Source organism: Panthera tigris, chromosome X, assembly GCF_018350195.1.
Source record: "Panthera tigris isolate Pti1 chromosome X, P.tigris_Pti1_mat1.1, whole genome shotgun sequence".
NCBI lineage: Eukaryota > Metazoa > Chordata > Mammalia > Carnivora > Felidae > Panthera > Panthera tigris.
The window spans coordinates 101,017,456-101,039,618 of record NC_056677.1 but is presented as its reverse complement, the minus strand read 5'-3'; the positions used below and the strand labels follow the sequence as shown (position 1 = coordinate 101,039,618).

General features: G+C 36.9%; 1 protein-coding gene across 11 annotated transcripts in view; it reads left to right on the top strand.

Annotated features, from left to right (window-relative positions):
- The window catches only part of THOC2 (THO complex 2), a 111,193-nt gene that overhangs the window by 19,904 nt on the left and 69,126 nt on the right, over positions 1-22,163 (top strand). For all 11 annotated transcript variants that reach the window (XM_042975096.1, XM_042975095.1, XM_042975090.1 and 8 more), the window contains exons 3-8: positions 391-482; positions 3,558-3,609; positions 7,411-7,481; positions 8,352-8,473; positions 9,031-9,164; positions 19,413-19,579. In XM_042975096.1, the coding sequence (XP_042831030.1) occupies positions 391-482; positions 3,558-3,609; positions 7,411-7,481; positions 8,352-8,473; positions 9,031-9,164; positions 19,413-19,579 (638 nt within the window). The remainder of the gene's footprint in view (positions 1-390; positions 483-3,557; positions 3,610-7,410; positions 7,482-8,351; positions 8,474-9,030; positions 9,165-19,412; positions 19,580-22,163) is intronic.

Sequence of the window (22,163 nt, the reverse complement as noted above, 5' to 3'; positions counted from 1 at the left end):
TCAATGCTGTCCTTAAAAATAATTTTGGAGACTTTGGTAGCATGAGAAAATACTTTAAAAAGTGTTTATGGAGGAATCAAAATACCACATGATGTGCACTGTGGATGCAAATATGTAAAATATGTAGACATGTAGAAAAAGATGGGAAGGAAATGTTTAAAGCAGTAGTTACTGTAGTGGAGTCCAGGTTAACTTTTTTCTACTTTTAGTATTGTGTTTTTGTGAAAGTAAAAGGAAAAAAACATGCTAGAGAAAAGCATCAAAAGTGTATTTTCTCATCATTATTGATACTTATAATTCTGAGAAGTAGGAAATATAGAGGTCGTCCCTCAGAGGGTCTTTTATGTTCGAGAGATTGTGTTCTCACATTCCTTCTTTTATGTTCAACAGATTTCCAGCAAGCTCTTTATGAGTTATCATACCATGTCATTAAAGGAAATCTAAAGCATGATCAGGCATCTAATGTTCTTAATGACATTAGTGTAAGTATATATACATATGTTTTCTATTTTAATAATTATTACATATTTGTTTTAAAAAAAATTTTTTTTAATGTTTATTCTTGGGAGACAGAGCACGAGCGGGGGAAAGGCAGAGCGAGAGAGGACACAGAATCTAAAGCAGGCTCCAGGCTCTGAGCTGTCAGCATAGAGCCCAACGTGGGGCTGGAACTCACGGACTGTGAGATGATGACCTGAGCCAAAGTCGGACGCTTAACTGACTGAGCCACCCGGGCGCCCCACGTATTTTGCTTTTGATACAAAGATCTCTAAAGTGTAAAACTTGCATTTCATTTTATTTAAAATTATAGTAATGTTTTAAGGCAGTATTGGTAAGCCGTTGTTGCTAGGCGGAACTAAAGATATTTTAATCTTTTTGTCTCGTTGCGAGTACAGCAGAAAATGTTAGGTTAGCTGGGAGGGCAAAAAAAAAAAAATCCTGCATTATAATGAAATCAGGGTATACCTAATTAAAAATGCTACTATAAAAATAATTTGGCTAGAATATTTTTCTCCCAATATAGCATATCAAAGCATTTTCTTTTGTTTGTGGTTATGTTTAGATATTAAATATATTTTTAAAACTTGAGGATTAAAATTATTTTTAGAGACAAGTCGAATGTGGGGAGGGGTGGGAGGGGGAGGGGGAGAGAGAGAGAGAGAGAGAGGGAGGAATATCTTAAGCAGGCTTCACGCCCAGCTTGGAGCTGATGAGGGGCTTGATCTCACGACTGGAAGATTGTGACCTGAGCTGAAATCAAGAGTCGGTTACTGAGCCACCCGGGCACCCCTAAATTATTTTACATTGAGGTTGCATAGTTCTTTTTTTTTTTTTTCTTAACGTTTATTTTTTTGAGACAGAGACAGAGTATGAATGGGGGAGGGTTAGAGAGAGAGGGAGACACAGAATCCGAAACATGCTCCAGGCCTGAGCTGGTGGCACAGAGCCCGACGCGGGGCTCGAACTCACAGACCGCGAGATCATGACCTGAGCAGGAGTCGGATGCTCAACCGACTGAGCCACTCAGGCGCCCCTACATAGTTCTAACTAATGCTCACTTGATGCCAATTTTCATGTGTTTGCTGTGTTAGAAAATATGAATAACTAGATTTTTTTCTAACCTTTTTAACGTGATTATTATTTCACTCTTTCATTTATTAGAGAATTTAAGTTAGATTCAGACCAGATACTTTTCATGGGTGTTTGGTATTTGAATTGTATGATGAGCTTTCAAATTGTTAAGGGTGTTAATTATTGTAAACCAGTAGTTAAGTTTCTTCACTTAAGTGCAGTGTATTATTCTGTTATTATTAGGCTTGGTTTTAACCTTGTATAAATAAATTACTTACCCAGTTGAGAAGAGCTTTCGTAATAAGTTCCAGTGAGGTAAGACCTGGAGCTTCTTGATACCAGTATGAATTTCCCCTGTGTTGTTTTAAGCTTCTGTAGCCTTTTGCTGTTAGGATAGGTAATCTCCTTTGTATGCTTTTTGTGCTTTTCAAGGATAGTCTTAAGGAACTTCTATGTTTAGCTGTGGGATTTTTTCCACCTACATACAGTAGAGGCCCAGTATGAGTTTCCCTTTTATCCCTAAACTGTATCTATTTCACTACAGCAGTATTAATTCCTATTGGAGTAGTCTGTATCTTCAACAACTAATATTCCATGTTGAACACTCTGGTCTGGCTCCCTCATTTCTGGTCTTTAAGTAGCCTGAGTACTTGCATTCAAGTAGACTTAGTGAAAGTTCATAGCCCTTAAACTTTTGAGACTGAAGTCTGGTATGCAATTAAGGTTATTTCCTTCTGTAAATTGGCCACTGGTATAGAGTTTAGTGTATTTATGGATTTGATTCTAACACTTTTTCCCATTTTTTGAAAATGAATAGTTCAAATGGATTAAAAAAAGTTTTTTTGATGTTTATTTATTTTTGGTAGAGGGAGAGAGAGACAGAGACAGAGCGTCAGCATGGGCGGGGCAGAGAGAGAAGGAGACACAGAATCGGAGGCAGGCTCCAGGCTCTGAGCTGTCAGCACAGAGCCCGATACAGGGCTCAAACTCACAAATCGTGAGATCGTGACCTGAGCCAAAGTCGGACGCCCAACCCACTGAGCCACCCAGGTGCCCTGAAATAGATTTAATATGTATTTTGTTCTTACTTAGCTTCCCCTCTCCTTTGAGTCCTTCTATATACTTTTGCAGCTGGATCTTTGCCATGGCTTTCTCATAGTCTTGTATCTCACTGCCCCATATCTTCTTAGCCATGGAGGCATATCTTGCATGTCTCTTACAGCTGCCAGTTTTTTCGTTAGAATCATATTTTTTTCCTTTGGTATCTGAAAAAGGCTAGTTTAAGGGTTGCTGTAGTGCTAGCAAACTAATTGCAATGATTGAACTATGATCCTTACTAAAGTCAGGAGACAAATCTAGAATAAATGTTGAAATTTTCATCCAGAAATGAGGGGAGAATTTTGGGTTTTTTCAAAGGCTACAAACATCAGTGCATAAAGAAAATAAAGATAGATTTTTGGTATTATTTTCATCTTCAGAAAATCTTGAGTTCTGGAACGACAGCTTGTAATTGTTTTTGTATTTTTTAGATTTCTGTTCTGATACTACTAGGACTTTCGCCTAGATCAGTGTTAATTCAGGCATGAGCACAACGTTTAAAGTTGTAGATGAAAAATGTACCATTTTTAACAGTCTTGTTTTAGGTAGGTGTAAGGTACTCCAAATTCCAGTGGTTTCTAATATGAATTTCTTTGGAAAAATGTCACTCATTTGTGCTCTTTAATATTTCCTGAAGTGCTTGCTTAGGTTTCTGTTTTTTATGAAGTTACTACACTGTAGACATTTAAACATTTTTTTTCCAAGTGTTGTCTCCCTCTTTCTGTTTTCTCTGTATTATGAAACTTGAAGAATTTTATTATTTGTCACCATAGTGGTGTTGGGGTTTTGTTAGGTTTTAAGTTTTACTGAAGAGTGTTATTCTGAAGCCATACTTGCTGGTATGCTATTCATGTATTTACTGTGAATAATTATATTTTTATAATTAGGAATTTCGTGAGGATATGCCCTCCATTCTTGCTGATGTATTCTGCATATTAGGTAGGTATTAAGCCTTTATTTCACCTGTGAAAGTGCTGTTTGGTAAATTAATATACTGTGTTAAATAAAATGCTTTCTTTCAAACAAATGTTTCTACAAATCTAGATTGTATTATTTTACTTTTATAGAGAATGTGGTGTTGTAAGTCAAATGTGAGTATAATCACTGTTTATAAACTAACTTTAGATGGTTTTAGTTTATAATTCAAATAGTTGGGAGTTTTTCGGAATGTATGTTTATATAAAATTGAGCTAAATTATTTCAAGTAAAAAAAAAAGTTTTCTGAAGTTCAGTTAGTCTGAATTATTCATATTTTAGTAACCACAGGATTAATCTTCTTCACTTCAGGTTATCAATGAATGTGAGAATCCCAAACTTAGGACACTCAAGAGATATTTACTTTGCTATTATATATACTCTTTTGATTCCTCTTAATTTTAGAAAGAGCAAGAAGAGCCAAAGTAATTAAAAGTACTTTTGTTTTGAGGATGAGAAACCAGCTTTGGAAATAGCAATTTCTCTCTCCAGAATAAATAAGAATTTATGCAAGATGGAAAAGAAATATTTCTTTGACTTAGAACAAAGGGTAGTGTCTCTCCATGGGAAGCATGGATTTAAAAAATAATATATATTATAAATTTATTTCTCTAATTTTAGATTTGAATTAAAATAACTTTGAGCAGTTTTCTCCATCAGTATTATGCTTTCTAGAACTGTGATCTAATAGAAACCTTTAGCAGACATGATAGTATTCACTTTAAAATAAGATATCCTCTGAGAGTTTGTCAAGCTGGAGTGAATGAATTTAGCTCATTAATCTTAATTCCTAGAATAGGTAGGTTACTTAAGTGTCTTACTGAGAATCTGGGAATTTGATCTCAACAAATCTAAATGCCTGGTGCTTGATCCTTCAGGATATTTAAGATTTCATAACAGCAGTAATGTCAGGAACAGGTCAAAATGTATGTGGACTGTGAGTGATAAATGAAAAGAGCAAACCACTGATAGGGTGACCATATGTCCCACTTTGTCTTGTTTTCCATGGCATAATTAACAGTGCCTTATTTCAGTCTTAAAACTGTCCTGGTTTGGATCATAAAGTGTATGTTCATACTGTCTGTTGAATTGATTTATGCCAGCAACAACAAAAAACCTCTTAAGCTGAATTTTTAAAGCAGGCAGTAAAGGTATTACATTATGTTACATATAAATATAGCATGAGACAAGTTTAAAAAATTAAAAAAAATTCTTTTTACTATGAAATTGTAGGACTGAAAGTGATTTGTAGGTAACATTTTGTGGAAGCTGTTGTTCCTTGATAGTGTCAGGAGTATATTTTATGTCTTTCTTTGGGTGATCATAGGTTAGCTTACTAGTAAGTTCTAAGAATTTCTTTATTGGTTTATTCTATTAGGATATATTTTCCTTTCATAGTTATTTAGTAATATGAATTGTTACAAGTCATTGCTTTTTACTGATAACATGAATTTATGAGGATTGTTTGGTTTCTCTTGGGAAATTTCTTTTAGCCTATCAATTTTTACAAGCAAGATTAGAATGGCAAACTTAGAAAGAGAATTTCACTCACCTGTCCCCTCACTCACCCACCCCTACCCTTAGCAGAAAAAAAAAAAAGATCCAAGGATGACCCTAGACCAAACTAGGGGAATAGGAGTAAGAATGGAAGCTACCTGTAAGATAGTGATAACGGTAATAACGTAGATGCCATTTTTGGAGCACCTTTTATGTTCTAAGTATTATGTTACACATTTAATTTCATTTTAATCCTCACAGCAACTTCTGTAAGGTAGGTTTACAGATCAGAAAATTGAAGCTCAGAGAAGGGATTTTTCAAGGCCTTCTATTTAGCCAGTAAGGCAGAGTTTGAACTTGGGTGTTTTTGATTCCAGAGACCATAATCTTTTTACTACATCATTTTATCTTTCTAATATTTTAACAGTTATAAGAGAAATCAGTGCTGTACTTTCCTGGTTAAGATAGCAACTTCTTTAAAAGACTAATTAAGGATGAGGGAACCTGAGAGCTATGTTAACCTGGAAGGGGAAGTCTGAAGTAACTTGATGCACTGATGGTATCTCTGAGCTGGATTGGGTGGTTGGTGATCCTGGGGCCTAGAGTTGGAAATGGCTGAGGGCTTTTTAGTAAAATCATAGGGGAAATTAAAGAGAATTTACCAAGTACTGACTCAAGGTTGATGAGTCAAAGATAATGAATGAATTTATTAGAATAGTTTCATAAGTTAGGACAAAAAGAATAAAGAAAACAGGGAAGGCATACATACTTGTGATAATAGAGTCCTGTATTGATTGTTGAGGTGGATCAGCAGAGAAGTTTACTGAGGTCCTATTAAGGAGTTCTTAACATGGACAGAACCCATAGAGCGGTATTTTGATCAGGTCACGTAGCTAAGAGGAGAGCAGACTTGGCTTGAAGAGAATGAACGTGCTACCCAGGTGCTCTGATCTTAGGGACTTTTCGGATAGATCTTAGGGACTTTTGGGCCTTGGTAGATAGATGTTGGTTAAAAGAATGGGTCCAGTTTAGTCTTGACCCCTCAAGATTAATATTCTTGAAGTTCTAGGTTGAGGAGGGACCAGAAGACCAGACAACAGGGAAGCAGCTAGGAGTCCCTGGAAGGGATTGATGAGATCCACATGGATTAAAAGTCTTATTGAGAGGATGAGATTGTATTACAGTTACATTGTATAAATTATACCCTGAAATTCTCTTAATACACTTGAGCTAACCATGTGCTTAGCTACAGTGGCCAGGATATTGGGAAATGGCACTGTCGAAGAAGGGAAAGGGGAGTAGGGCCAGGAAAATGGATATGTTTGATGATAAATTCCTTTCTCTTTTGATTCTCAGTGATGGCAATAGAAAGTAAACTGAAGCAAAGCAGTGGTAGGACATCTGGGTAGAACTGTAGAACCCTTAGAAGACAATTTTATTACATCTCTAAAATCGGTGCCTCTTCTAAATTATGAGTTGAGTTAAAGCAGTAATCCTGAGATCAACCTTGTAATCCTGTCAATCCTCCTTGAATTTTTTTTTTTTTTGGATGCTTGGCATTAAAAGCTAATTGTTTTATTTCCTACATCATAAAATTGACAAATTTTCTGAATAATTTACTGAAACTCGGGTCTCAGTTTTTAACTATTTCAGTAGGAAGAAAATAAAAATCATGAATAAATTTTTATTTGCTGACCAGAATTGTAATTCAAAATAAGATGTTAAAAATATTCTTTTAATACTGTCTCTTCATAGAGTTGATGGCCAGGTAGCTTGGTTAGAATGTGGTACATGGTACCAAGGTGGCCAGAGTCAAGGGTTTGATCTTCACAAGTAAGAGGATCTTTAGTGTTAGAAGGGATCTTTGTTCTCACCCAGTCCAGCTTTCCACCTAAGGAACAATCGTTCTTTAGTATCTCTGATGTGTGGTCATTTAAAATTTGCTTGAATATTTCCATTTTTGAGAACATTAATTTTTCGAAGTTTTGTTGCTTCTAGTGCCATAACATGTAGTTCCTGTGTAATCAACTTACCGTTTTATGGGTATGCCATTGGTCCCAGGGTCAGTCTCCAGCATGAGGAGAAATTAATCCTAAGCATTCATATGCATATGAAGGACAGCTCATGCTTACTATATTTACACATTTTTTTCCAAATTCAGAAAGAGGGGTTTAAAAATTAGTTTTAAAGAAAATAAGTATCCTATTATAGTGCTGTAAAGAGTCTAGAAAAATCAAACTTTTGTCTTTTTTTCTTCCATCATTATAGATATTGAGACAAATTGTTTAGAAGAAAAAAGCAAGAGAGACTATTTTACACAATTGGTATTAGCATGTTTGGTAAGTTATAAAAAAATACTTTCCCTTTCTAGATTTTTACGTTGAACAATTGTAATCATAGTTAATCATGTTAATGGAGGAGGATAGTGACACTCACTTGGCTATTCATTCATTATAAGGTGAGATTTGGATTTTGAAATCGAATGCTTTGTAAAATTAGACATGCTGATTATTTCTATGAAATATGGATGCTTCATATCACTTAAACAATCTGTATATTTTAAACTTTTGGTCATATTCATGACCTAGAAAGTTCCTAAATAAGGAAAAAGGTAAGCATCTATCAAGTGAGTAGAAATGATGTGGACAGCTTTTAAACTGAACAGTTTTTCATAAACTCTTTATTAGGCAAGGAGAAAAAGAATGGAGGTAGTTTAAAAATAATAAATTCAAGAACTTGTCATAATCATTGTCTAGTAAACCATTTTGTGTTCATAAATTTAGAACCGAGGAGAAATGCTATTACTCAGACCTGGAAGAGTGTCCTTGTCTTTGCTGTGCTAGAATTTGACTTAAACAGTAGAAACTAAAGAAGGCTGAAGTGCTGTATTAATCTTAAAGAAAAATTCAGTTGACAGACTCTAATCAGAATTTCATCTGTAGTTCTTACTTGTAGGCTGTGTACAGCACGCATGTAATTTTTTAGTGAGTTTTTAAAAGAGCTATATGTCACATATTTCAGTATTTGGGGAGTCATCCTTTTTGTTAAATTGAAGTTCCAAGATTTTTTTTTATAAATTAAAAGTTGTTGATATATGTTTAATGTGACTTTTAATATTCTTGTTTGGGAAAAATTATTTTGAATACATTAAGATTGCATATGCATTGGAATGCTAAGGAATAAATGGCCTTTAATATTTTTTAATACAGTATTTAGTTTCAGACACAGTTCTAAAGGAACGCCTGGATCCAGAAACATTGGAATCATTAGGGCTTATTAAACAATCACAGCAGTTCAATCAAAAGTCAGTTAAAATCAAGACAAAGCTCTTGTAAGTACATGTATCTTTATGTTGCAGATCAAGTATCTGAGTATGTTTTCTTAGTTCTCATTTTGAATACTAGAAATTTCTAAAGGCAGTTTGAAGATTTTTTTTGTTGCTGTTAGCATGTATTGTGTTTTTTCCCTTTTAAAAATAGCCTATGATTATTGAGTCAGCAGTGAACTTTACCTGTATGAAACCAATGTTAACTTTTCTCCATATTAGAAGTTAAAATAATAGTGCTTTTATTATTATCAATAAGATAATTTACAACTATGGATACACTCTAGTACATCTTAGTGATGGAAATAGTGGTATGTTATTGTTCCTTGAGATTAGCAGTATTCTTTCTTTGTGTTACTGGTTTTCCCTGTATGATTAACATTGGGGTGTCTCTTGTGAGCCACTGTTAATTTTTATTTTAAAAGCTACATGAAGAAGTAAACTTTGAACAACCATTCTTATGATTGTTGTAAATCAGAGAGATAAGAAAATTCAATGAGAAGAATACAGTAATTTTTAATTGAATTAATTTTATCCCCCTTATGATGTTTATCTAATTTCAGTTATAAGCAGCAAAAATTCAATTTGTTAAGAGAAGAGAATGAAGGTTATGCCAAGCTGATTGCTGAATTGGGGCAAGATTTATCTGGAAATATTACTAGTGATTTAATCTTAGAAAATATCAAATCTTTAATAGGTAAGACAAATATCTATATACAGTATGTGTTACTAAGTTTTTTTTAACTGTTGGAGAATATCCATAAAGAGAAAGTGAGTGTGTTCCCTATAGGTTTCTTTTTTTTAATTAAGAAATGAGAGAAGTGTCTAGCTTGTACTTTTAAGATTTTATCAATACTAACAAAATTTGGGATGATATTGGGGTGCCTGGGTGGCTCAGTTGGTTAAGCATCTGTTTTTTCTTAATTGAAGAATTTTTTTAAAGTTTATTTATTTTGAGTATTTTGAGAGAGAGTGCACACGCGTGCATGCATGTATGCTGGGGTGGGGGACAGGGAGAGAGGGAGAGAGAATCCCAAGCAGGCTCTGCCCTGACAGTGCAGAGCCCAACTTGGGGCTTGAACTCATGAACCGTGAGATCCTGACTTGAGCTGATATCAAGAGTCCAACGCTTAACCACCTGAGCCACCCAGGCATCCCTAGCGCCTGACTCGTTCTCAGCTCGGGTCTCAATCTCAGGGTCGTGAGTTTAAGCGCTGTGGTGGGCTCTGTGCTAGACATGAAGCCTACTTAAAAAAAATTTGGGATGGTATTTATGAGAAATCTTTTTGTGACAGTTACCTCTGTGTTGGTATTAGTTTCTGCTCTCTCTAGTATTTCTAGCTTTAATTTTTAAGTATTTTTCAGTAATTTTATAGGCAAATAAGCAAATGTGAAACTTTAATAAAATCTTTATTGAACTCTTGAAACACGGAGATATTTAGTTCTTTTGAACTTGATTTAAAAAATATCTTTATGAGGGACTTTGATACATACCTTATTTTGTCTTTACAACAGCCTGTTAAGTGCAGCAGATGTTGTAAAAGATAGGGAAGTGTTATTCTCCCTACCTTTTAAATAGAGAATTTCTTTAGCATTACTCTTTTTATTTGCATTGAGTGCAGGAAATCATTGGCTTCTATAGAAAGGAGGAGTGAATGGTAGAAAAGTAGGGTAATCCTTATTTTTCTGAATGGAAAGAGTTTTTGCTTATTTTTTAGGTGTGTGCTATCTTAAGGAAGATTTCACAGCACCTAGATGTCTTAGATTTTGAGACCTGTTGGAGAAGTCCTGTTCCCTGCTTCACTGATTATATTTTAAGGGATGTTTATGCTCGACTTCTCAGTTTTTTCTTTGCTTTTGAAATTCATGTATGACTAAGAAAGAGAGAGGAAGTGTCCCAATCCTTATCCCCTTCCTCCATTCTATATGTAGGGTCCCAGACAAAGCTAGATTTACTGTAGTTATCTTTGTTTTTAGCTTAGGCTTTTGGTGATCAGCAGGTATAGCATGTAAGAAGTTTTTATTTTATTTATTTATTAAAATTTTTTTTAACGTTTATTAATTTTTGAGAGAGAGAGAGAGAGAGAGAGACAGAGTGTGAGTGGGAGAGGGCTAGAAAGAGAGGGAGACACAGTATCTGAAGCAGGCTCCAGGCTCTGAGCTGTCAGCACAGAGCCTGATGTGGGGCTTGAACCCATGAACTATGAGATCATGACCTAAGCCGAAGTCGGATGCTCAACTGACTGAGCCACCCAGGTGCCCCTATTTTATTTATTTACATTAAAATGTTTATTTATTTTGAGAGAGAGCAAGGAAGGGGCAGAGAGAGGGGGAGAGAGAGAATCCCAAGCAGGCTCTGCATAGCTCCAAGCCCAACACCGGGCTTGAACTCACGAACTGTGAGATCGTGACCTGAGCCGAAATCAAGAGTCGGATGCTCAACCAGCTGAGCCACCCAGGCGCCCCAGGAGCTTTTATTTTAAATTTACCCTTTAGTTAACATACAGTGTAATATTAGTTTCAGATGTAAATAAACAACACTTCTGTACAACACCCAGTGCTCATCACAAGTGCACTCCTTAATGCCTATCACATATTTCACACATTCCCCTACCCCCTTTGAAGTGAGTCTAGTTCTGGCAGCTGATTTACTCTCTTTGCTACTTTCTCCTGTTAATTTACCACCAAGACTGGTAGCCCATGCCTGCAGGGCTCTTGCTGATCTGTGTGGCAGTGACCATTTTTAAAAATCCTCCTACAGGGTTTCCTTTCTATTCTTTTCAGGATAGGCGCTACATTTTTCTTGTCGCATTTTGATCTAGTTTCAGATGCTTGGCAGTATTGCTCTCCATTAGGTTTGTCTTTCCTTACATCTTGCCATGGACTCTTTTAAGATGATATTTCTCACATAAAAATTTTTGTGCTATGGGGCGCCTAGGTAGTTCAGTCAGTTAAGTGTCTTGACTTTGGCTCAGGTCATGATCTTGAGGTTCATGAGTTCAAGCCCCACTTCAGGGTCTCTGTTGTTAGCACAGAGCCTGCTTCAGAGCCTCTGCCCCCTAACTCCTCCCCCCCCCCCCCGTTATCTCTCTCAAATAAATAAACTTAAAAAATTTTCATTGTGCTCTGTAAGTTCCTCATTGTTTGTGTTTTATCTGTTGTTGACTTTTTTTTTTTTTTTTTTTTGAGAGAGAGAGGGAGACCATGCCTGCCCAAGTGTGCACATCGGGGAGGGGGCAGAGGGAGAAGGAGAGAGAGAATCTTAAGCAGGTTCCATGCTGGGCATGGATCTCAGGAGTGATCTTAAACAACCGTTAGATCATGATCTGGGACCAAATCAAGAATTGGACACCTAGACTCCTGACTGATGGAGTCTTCCAGGTGCCCCTGTTGACATTTCTTGTCTATCCTTGTTTCTTTTAAGTTTTGTCCTTGTGGGTTTATACCTTTTTAGTCCTTTGCTATTTTAGGAACATTTCACAGAAGGATTTTCTTGAAGGTATGCTTTTATCTAACTGGGAAAATAAACACTACTGTCTTATCTTGAACTTTGCTCTCATACGGAACAGGTTATGTTACTGTCTCTGAAGAACAATGTGGTAGTCACAACTACAAGCTCACGATATATATGGATTTTCCACGAATATAAACAATTTGATTTCTTGGGCTAAACCCCTATTCTGGTTTATCAGCTGTACCCCCAAGCACATTAGACCAGAAGCACTCACATGTTACCTCCTCAGTATCGCCTTCCCTGGCCACCTCCCTCAACACTCCCTTTCATTTACTAGTTTTCCTTCTGAGCACTATCACCATATAATATGACATGAATTTTATTTTCTACCCCCATGGGAGTGCAAGCTCCACAAAAGCAGTGGTCTTGTTTGGTTAGTATCTCTAACCTCAGTGCCTAGTGTGTAGGTGCCAAATAAATACTTGCTGAAAAATGCGTGCATCTTTCTCTCTTTCTCATAGAGTTTACAGTGATTTCTTCACCTCTCTTCTTTGACATGTAGAATTTTAGTAAGCTCAACTCCCTGACTCAGGGTTTCTCTCTGGGTAGCTGAGTCCATCCTCCTCCCCATTGTCTGAGAAAGGAGTTTTTCATCGACATGAAAATTGAGGTTAAGACTCCAGTTCCAATGAGTATTCTTTCAGTGTTAAAAATTTATTGGATTTCCCCTCAATGCAGACTCCATGCAGGCCTTGTCTCATCTGGCCAAAGCCGTTCACTGACACAGCATCTTATTTTTCATGGCATCTTTGGATGAGTTTTCCCTTGTTTATTCCCATTGATTTCTCTATAGGAGCAATCTGGACATAACACCTCTTACAAAACTATCTCAGGTCTGATTTCCTTCACTAACCGTTGGCAGAACTGATGCCTAGTTTGAGAGGTATGCATTTAAATGCGCTTAAATTTCAGGACACTTGGTCTGATCAGAAGAACTCCTTATTTATCATACTTTAATTAAAACCTAGTCATTTGTTCCCTAAAAGATTCTTCTGGCACATTAAAATGTGTATATCCTAAACAAAATAAACAGTGTTTTATATCCTGTGAGACAGTGGCTGTTTACTTCATGAGTAAGCAAAGAAGCAGAATCATTGAGTCCACCTGATGGTTGTGATCTCAAGTCTGACACTAGATTTTAAAAACTTATGAAATGGAATGGATAGCAATTAGTAGGCTCTTCAGCTACCAAGTCATAGACCCCACGCAAATGAACCCTGCATCCAGATGGCAAAAAGCATCTTTTAGAGGTCACCTGGGTGGCTCAGTCCATTAAGCGTCTGACTGTTGGTTTTGGCTCAGGTCATGATCTCAAAGTTCGTGGGTTCAAGCCCCATATCGAGCTCTGTGCTGATGGTGCAGAGCCTGCTTGGGATTCCCTCTCTCCACCTCTCCCCTGCTTGCTCTCTCTCAAAATAAATATAAAAATATTTTTAAAAAATCTTATAGAAATTCAAAGAAAGATATCAGAGATGGACTCCTTTGTTGAACCAAACTATAGGCACTCTACTTTTCTGAATGCCCTTTAAATAAAAGTAATAGCTGGGTACTCTTTTTCTTTCTTCTAAATTAGAGGTCAGCAAACTTCTATAAAGGGTAAAATAGTAAATATTTGCTTGCTTTGTGGGCCATATGTTGCCCTATTCAACTCTGTTGCAACTATTCAACTCTGCTATTGTAGTGTGAAAGCAGCCATAGACAATATGTAAATACATGTGTTCTAGTACAACTTTATTTATAGAGACCGACTGTATTTGACCCACGGGCCGCAGAATGCTGATTTCTGCTCTAAATCAAGAGTTCTGGCTAAAAATTAGTCTTGGGGCAGGCTAACTGGAGTTTAGTTTTAGGGAGTGCAAATGGTTCTTCCCGATTTTGGGTTTAGTGGTCCAGGATCTGTTTGGCCTAGACTCTAACCCTTTCCTTCTCACCCAAAAGCAGAACCCTCTTCACCAAGCCTTGGGACCTTCATTTGTTGTCTTGTGTCCAAGGCTGTAGATTTTGCTGGGGGTGGGGAAGCCTGGGGTGGGGGCCTCTGCACCTTTAGTCCCACAAGTCCTCTTGGTTACTTGGCAAGTGACCAGAGAGCCATTAAAAACCAAGTAAGACGCCAGGCCAAAGGATTCTTGGGCAATTGTGGGACATTTAACCCCTTTGACTAATTTTTCTTGAGTGTACTTTAGTGTACTAAGTATATACGTACTTAGTATTTTATTGGACCAATAAAATATTTGTATTGGACCAACTACAAGTATTTGATTGGACCAATCTGGATATAAGGGCCATTCAGCCTAGAGGCATCTTATCTCTGTGTCCCTTTGAAAGGGAAGCCAGTTGACTGCTTCCTTTACCTATGTTTTTGCTTTATTGAAGTTTCTTTACTATTATACTAATTACAAAGAAGTTGTTTTTTCCACTGTGACAAAGAAGACGGCAGTTGCTGTTCTCAAGCATACTGTTTTGTTTTTTTTTAAACATACTTTTTTTTTTTTTTTTTCTTACAATTATACTTTTGTTAGGTACGTTTCTCTGCATCTTGGTTCTCTGGTTCTTTCCTTCAGATGTGCAGTTTTTTGCAAATACTACTACTTCTTAGAAATAGTCCAGCATAGGTTTTTATTAGCTTGTTTTAGTCCGTTTGGACTGCTATAACAAATTACCACAGACTGGGTGGCTTCTGAACAACAAAAATGTATTTCTCCCAGCTCTGGAGGCTGGAAATCCAAGATCAGGGTGCCAGCGTGGTTGGGTTCTTGGTGAAGGCCTCCTCCAGGTTGCAGACTGCTGACTTCTTGCTGCATCCTCACATGGTACAAGAGGTAGGGGACTTCTCTTTTTTAAGGGCATTACTCTCATTCATGAGAGCTCTGCTCTCATGACCTAATCACCTCTCAAAGACCTCATCTCCCAAATACCATCATATTGGGGATTAGAATTTCCACATATGAATTTGGGAGGTGGGGCACAAGCATTCAGACCTGGCCAGTTTCTGAAGTCATTATAGATGCCAGATCATGTCCTTCTGTTCACAGAATGGTTTTTCTCTGTCTCATAAGGTCGTTTCTGTTCAGAACATGATGATTGAAGCTATCTTTCTGTCTTCTTGTTTGAAATGTACAGGCTGGACATCTCTCCCAGTCTTGTTTACAATATTACCTTGGGATTTTTTTTTTTTCCTGTCCGGAATCTCAATTTGGCCCACTGCTAAAACAGGCATTGTCAGTTTAATCAATATATTTTTTTTTACTCTAGTTGCAATCACTTGCTCTAATATACTAGTCATCTTGTCTATCTTTCGGGGGAAACTTGAGTTACTTTTCAGTGCATTGCTTCAAAGGCCTGTCATCCAAAAGGTGTGAACTCTTTTAGGCCTTTTATTGATCTCCATATCACAAGCACCTGGCACATAGCAGGTAGTTATTTAATGTTTATTTAAATGAAGGAATGAGTACATTCCAGATCTGTCACTTATTTTTCTACTTGCTCCCTTCCAATATGGTTCCGTTTGTTCCTTGAAAGCCATAAAGGCATTATATGTGTGTATATATCCCTAATGTAGCTGGTGATCGAGGTAGGGAGCTAGGCTTCTGCATTCTTTCAAGAGCACATGACTGTTGATGCTTGGGCTAGACAAAAAAGCCTTTCTAAGATGGTTGAGCACAAGAGTGCCTATGTTCTACCACAGCTGCCATTAGAAAAAAAAATTATTTTGGACATTCTAAGCTTACTGATTATTATTAGAATCTTATTCTATATGAAATAGCTTAACTGTTACTTAGCAAATCTTTAAGGCTTTAAAAATCATTTTCTAAATCCTGGGTTTGGTTACTTGTAACATCTTATGGAGCAAAAGTCATTCTAATTGGTTGGACTAACTTATGACACCTGAGACACTTAATAGAAAACTCAAAAACCAGTTTTTCTTTTGTGAAAGATGCAAAGGTTGATATCTGTTATAAATAGAAGTACATAGCTTTTCTTTTAGATTACTACCTTAAATTGAACCTAGAAAGAAATTGGTAGCTCACAGTGCAGGTCGCTGATAGAATAGCCTTGATGCTATTCTGTAATACTGTTAAAAAAGACATGAGGGTGGTTCACACTAGCATGCTGAAGGTCTCAACTTTTGCAATGTTAATGAAACAAAACATTTTCTATGTAACATGTTGCTGTTCTAGTCCTTATTTCACAGGTTTTGTGTATGTAGCTTAAGAGGTAATTATAAACCCACAATCTTATCAAAATTATATTTAATATATCTTTTTTTCATCTCTGATAGAGTATTTTTATTTAGTGATTGGATTTTATATTTAGTAAGTTAAGAGCAGTTATAAAGCTGGAGAATTTGCTAGGTCTTGCTTTCATAATCTTTATTGTCAGTGTTAGAGCAGGTTGGAGGCATTTTTTTTTCCAGCTCTATTCAGGCATATTTGACATAAATAAACTGCATATTTCAGGCATACAATTTGAGTTATAATGTATGTATACATCTGTGAAAACATCACTGCAATCTAGATAATGCACATTTCTGCCACCTCCCGCCCCCCCCCACCCCCCAATTTTGTCTTGCACCTTTGTATTTCATCCTCCTTCACTGTGTTTCCTCCTCTCCAGGTAACCACTGATCTGTTTTCTGTCACTGTAGATTAGTTTGCGTTTTCTAGAATTCTTTTATAAATGGAATCATACAGTGAGTATTCTTTTTTGGTCTGGCTTATTTTATGCAGCATAATTATTTTGTGATTCATCCATGTTGTTGCTTGTATTATTAGTTCTTATTATTGCTAAGTAATTATTCCCCCTTACATACTACAGTTATACTGAACTACAGTTTGTCCATTTATATGTTGATACACTTGAGCGTGTACTATTACAAATAAAGCTGCTATCAGTTCTTGTGTAAAGTCTTTGTATGAACGTAGACATTTATTTCTCTTGGGTATATACCTAGGAATGAGATGGCTGGGTCATAGGGTAGTTACCAGTTTAACTTTTGAGGGACCTGGCAGTTTTACAAAGTAGTTGTACCATTTTACATTTTATATTTCCACCAGCTGCTTTTAAAAATTCCATTTGCTAGGTGCCTGGGTGGCTCAGTAGGTTGAGTGTCTGACTCTTGATTTCGGCTTGGGTCAAGATCCCAGGGTTGTGGGATCAAGCCTTGTGTTGGGCTCCATGCTGAGCATAGAGCCTGCTTAAGATTCTCTACCTCTCTTGCTCTGCCCCTCTTCTCCAAATGCTCGCTCTTGCTATCTCTCTCTCTCTCAAATTATAAAAAAAAAAAAATTCCATTTGGTATTTTGGAGTCACTTTTACATTCGTAAGCCATACCTTTTGGGGGTATAGGGAGAGGCAAAAATATTTAGAAGTTTTCTTCTCAGACCTTCAGGTAAATATTTCTTTGGAGAATTTATGAGAATCTGGAGCTCTTTTCAGTAAGACATGATCCTTTGTTAGTCTTTTTCCCCTTGGTATGAGAAATAGAAGAATATGTTTTCTTTGGATTTTATAAAAAACAAACAAAACAATAAAACGAAACACTTTTTATATTTGGAGAGTTTGGTTTCGTAAGTGATTGCTAAGATGCTATGAATCAGATATTAATTTTACAGCATTAAAGATAAGTGTGGAGTTAATAGAAGTAACTCAAACTCTCTTATAAAATAGGTTATATAAGAATTTTCTTTGAAAAAATCTCTTAACTCATGTATAACACACTGTGTTCAGAACTAACATTTCCAAGTTCAACAGTTGTTTTTTTTCCTTCCTCCAGCATTAGAAGAAATCAGTATTTATTTGCTTGCCCCAATGAAGTGGCTAGCTTGCATTTAGGAGCTACGTCTAATGAAAAATGTAATTTAAAATTCTAGAATTCCATTCAGCTTGATGTACAAGGCCTGTGGGAATTGATATACATTGAGGGAAGAACAGATTGATATCTCATGCTCACTCTGGGTCATAGGCATTCATTTTATTGAGAGGAATGGTGGGTATAATCTGTATTGTTTAAATTTATTTGTCTCTTTGGGGCACCTGGGTAGCTCAGTCGGTTGAGCATCCGACTTGGGCTCAGGTCATGATCTCGCAGTTCGTGGGTTAGAGCCCGGCATCAGGCTCTGTGCTGACATCTCGGAGCCTGGAGCCTGCTTCGGATTCTGTCTGTCTGTCTCTCTCTCTGCCCCTTCCCCGCTCGTGCTCTTCTCTGTCTCTCAATAAATGTTAAAAAAATTTTTTTAATTTATTTGTCTCTTTTTTGTTGTGTGTAAATGTTTGCATTCTCATAAATTGAGTACACATATGATATGACTGCACTATAATGTAATTTTGGTAACAAGTGAAGCCGAATGCAAGTGAAATTAATAATGTATCAAGAATAGGGTGGCTGAGGGGCGCCTGGGTGGCTCAGTTGGTTGGGTGTCCGACTTCGGCTCAGGTCATGATCTCGAGGTCTGTGAGTTCGAGCACCGCGTCGGGCTCTGTGCTGACAGCTCGGAGCCCGGAGCCTGCTTCAGATTCTGTGTCTCCCCCCTCTCTGCCCCTCCCCCGCTCAAGCTCTGTCTCTGTCTCAAAAATAAATAAACATTAAAAATTAAAAAAAAAAAAGAATAGGGTGGCTGATAGGAATGTCTTTTAAATCTGTGTCCATCGGCCCTTGTTAGCTTACCCTAAGAGATTAGCAAGGATAAGTAGCCATCGGCATCTCTTCAGTGCTTGTTTTGCTTTCCTTGGCTACCTACATTGTCTGTTTTCGTCCTCTCTTTGCTTGTGTCATCTATACTCTTTTGTTATGTCCCCAACCCCTTGGTATTCTCTCCTGTCTTCAGTATCAGTAGTATACCTGTTTTCTCTTTAGAATGCTGCCAGAAACCACAGATATAAATCAATGGTACAGTTATATTTTGTAGTTTTGTTGTGTATGTAAGATGAACTAAGAAATGATTCTAAAAATGATATTCTACATTTATGAACCTGAGCTTTTAACTATTTACCAACATTCCAGGTGCTTCTGCATAAAACATTAAAGAAAAACCTTTAGTTGCCTAACTTGTAAATACGTTGATTGTCATATTATCCTGAGAATTAAAAATGTGAATCTTTTTCACTAGCCTGGGTAATCAAGAACTGAGACAGTGTGGTATAGAAGAAAGTTTACTTAGTGTCACAGGTCCTGGGCTCCAGCCCCAGTTCTCTTATTAACCTACTTTGTAATCCTGGGCAAGTCCTATTTCTCATCTGTAAAATGTGGGCAGTGGACTTGATCATCTTAAAAATTATAAAGATTTTCCTCTGGTGCAGGGGAAGCAAACTTATAAAAGAAGTTGTTCTTAAAAACATTTTGTCTTTTTATGTAAGTTGTCCCTGAAAGCTAATGGCTTTATTAGAAATGATGTATAATCACTTTTGAATTTGTGTATATCTCATCTGTTGCAGGATGCTTTAATCTGGATCCCAATAGAGTTTTGGATGTCATTTTAGAAGTGTTTGAATGCAGGCCAGAACATGATGACTTCTTTATATCTTTATTAGAATCTTACATGAGTATGTGTGAACCGCAAACACTGTGTCATATTCTTGGGTTCAAATTCAAGTTTTACCAGGTAAAAAAATGTGTGTGTGTGTGTGTGCGTGTGTACACAGATATATGTATATATATAGAGAGATTAATCTCATGGTTTTATATTTGCAACTTACATTTGTAAATTGGTTTTAGCTCAGCCATTCTAGCAGAGGTGGTAGATAAATGGATAACTAACAATGCCTTGTGCTAAGTACTGTATTAGTAGTATGATTGGCGTGATGTGAAAGCCTAGAGGAAAGCATGATAAATTTTTGCTTTGGGGGAGATGGAATCAGAGAAGACTTTATAGATATAACCCTTTTTTAACCTGGTCCTTGAAAGATGAATAGGAGTTTGTTGAAGTTGTCTGTTCAGAAGTAACAAATAGTGTGAGTGAAGATGTGGCAGTATGAACGTATATGACAGATTGAAGAAATGATACATAGTCTGATGTGGCTGGATTGTAATATGCAGGGAGGGAAAAGAAGAAACAGGAAGTAAAGTTGGAAAGGTAGGCACACTTTAGATTGTCAAGGGTTTAGAATTCTGTTGTATAGACAATGACCATGGGAATTTTTTAATGTATGTTTTACATCATTTTTCACCTAGCAAGTCTGTGCCTCTGATTATTTCTCTTTAAGTCCTTCTTTCATGTTATTACTACTGTTACGTTCTAAAAGAGATTGCATTGACACACTGCTCAAAAACCTTTGTCTGTAGGGTAAAATTCAAACTTCTAAATGTGGCAGAAAAGGCTCTTCGCAATCTGGCCCTATTCTATCTTTCCAGCCTTATCTTTAGTGTCCCCCCCCCCCCAAATCTGATATTCTAGTCATATTAAATTACTAGCCATTTCCTGAACTTAGGTATAGATGTTGCTATGTATAGACCCTTATTTACATGCAGTTCCTTATAACTAGAAAACTGTTCTTACCCATCTCACCTGTCTTTTCTTCATCTTGAGGACTCCTATTTATTCTTTACGATCAAGTGCTACTTGCTCTGTAGTCTTGGCTGGCACTTTACCCATGTGGAATTAGTTACTTCTTAATCTCGTCTCCTAAAACTTGACACAGATTTCTAGCACTTAGCAGGTTATATTAGCATAAACTATATCTGTGTCCTTTGCCAGACTGTGAGCCATTTAGGGCAGGGTCTTTCTTTTACTAATTTCTCTGGATTAATTGACTGCTTAGCCTACAATAAATGCTCACTAATTGTAAATGAGTGATCTGTGTTTTTAGTAAGCTAGTGCTCACGATAGCATGGAAGATTTTAACACAATAAGGCCTTTATTGTCCTTTTAGTATAGCTTTGCTAATTTGTCTACCTGCCTGTGATATTCAGTCAAGAAATACTCATTTATGGGGTGTTTATGATGTGCTGTTGCTTTGCTAGGCAATGATGATACTCTGGTAAAGAGTATCTATTCCTGTCGTCTAGAGCTCAAATTCACATTTCTTTTAGGATTCTCAAAAGATAACACCACTTAATGCCTCTGCTTATGTTGCATTTTCTATTCTCTGGGATGCTCCAGAAGAGAAATCAGATCAGAACTTCATGTAACATTTTGATACCAAACAAGACACATGGCAGGGTTTCTAGGCTGGAGTACTTCACGTTTGTCCAAAAATTAGCGATGGCAGCTTTTCCTGTTCCTACCAGCAACCAAGGAGTCCACTCTTAGTACAGGGAAAGAGAAGTTGAAGTATTCATCACATCTTAAGATGTGCTGTGATTGCTTTGGGTTTGAGAACATGAAGCCAACTGCTGAAGTGATAGGGTAGCTAAAATTTAACTTGGGCATAATTAATTAGAACATAGGTTAGGGCTTAGGAGACTAGGTTTCAGAACATACTACAGTGAATAATGATGACCTGCTGCATAACATCAAGTATTATTAGTTGAATGTGAGTTTTAGAATTTAAAGATCTTTATATGAAAATGTTCCTCATAACGATAACACTTTTCAGCTGAATTAAAATATTGGGGTTGACAGTGTTGGAACAATCTTTTTTTAAAAATAGATGTTCTTATATAAGAAATACCCAATCAGGAGACATTTGATTTAGAAGTAACCTATTATTGGAAAGAGTAACCCTTGTATTGGCTCTGTGTAACACCATTCTTTTGTTTCTGTTGCCTGAGCTATCTTGTTGTGCAAATCTGCAGTCTTAAGGACCACTGAGGATAGAGGAAGAAATGTCAAAGATATTAGATAAATTGTGGTCTGGGAGGTAAAGTAAGGACAGCCATGAAAATGAAGAACTGCTTAGGGGATGTAACCCTGGGAATTGGCATATATGGTCACCCTTGTGTATTGGTCCCTTGCCTGACCTCCCCTCTTCCTTTCACTGTCTGAAAATGTTTACTCCCCTTGCCCACAACCTGTATTTTCAACCAGTTGGGAATTATTTGGATTAATAGGCTTCTCCCCCCCCCCCCCCCCCTTAATGCTAGGACTTCTAGACAGAGCTAATTATTATCTGCTGTGAAGTCTGTGAGAGTGATTTTATTCTAGTTCCAGCCTGGGATCAGCTATACTGGATGTTTTGACTTGGAAGGATGGTAGGGGATATAAGCAGTTTTAGAGCACATTTTGGAAAATTTGGCAGGCACATCTG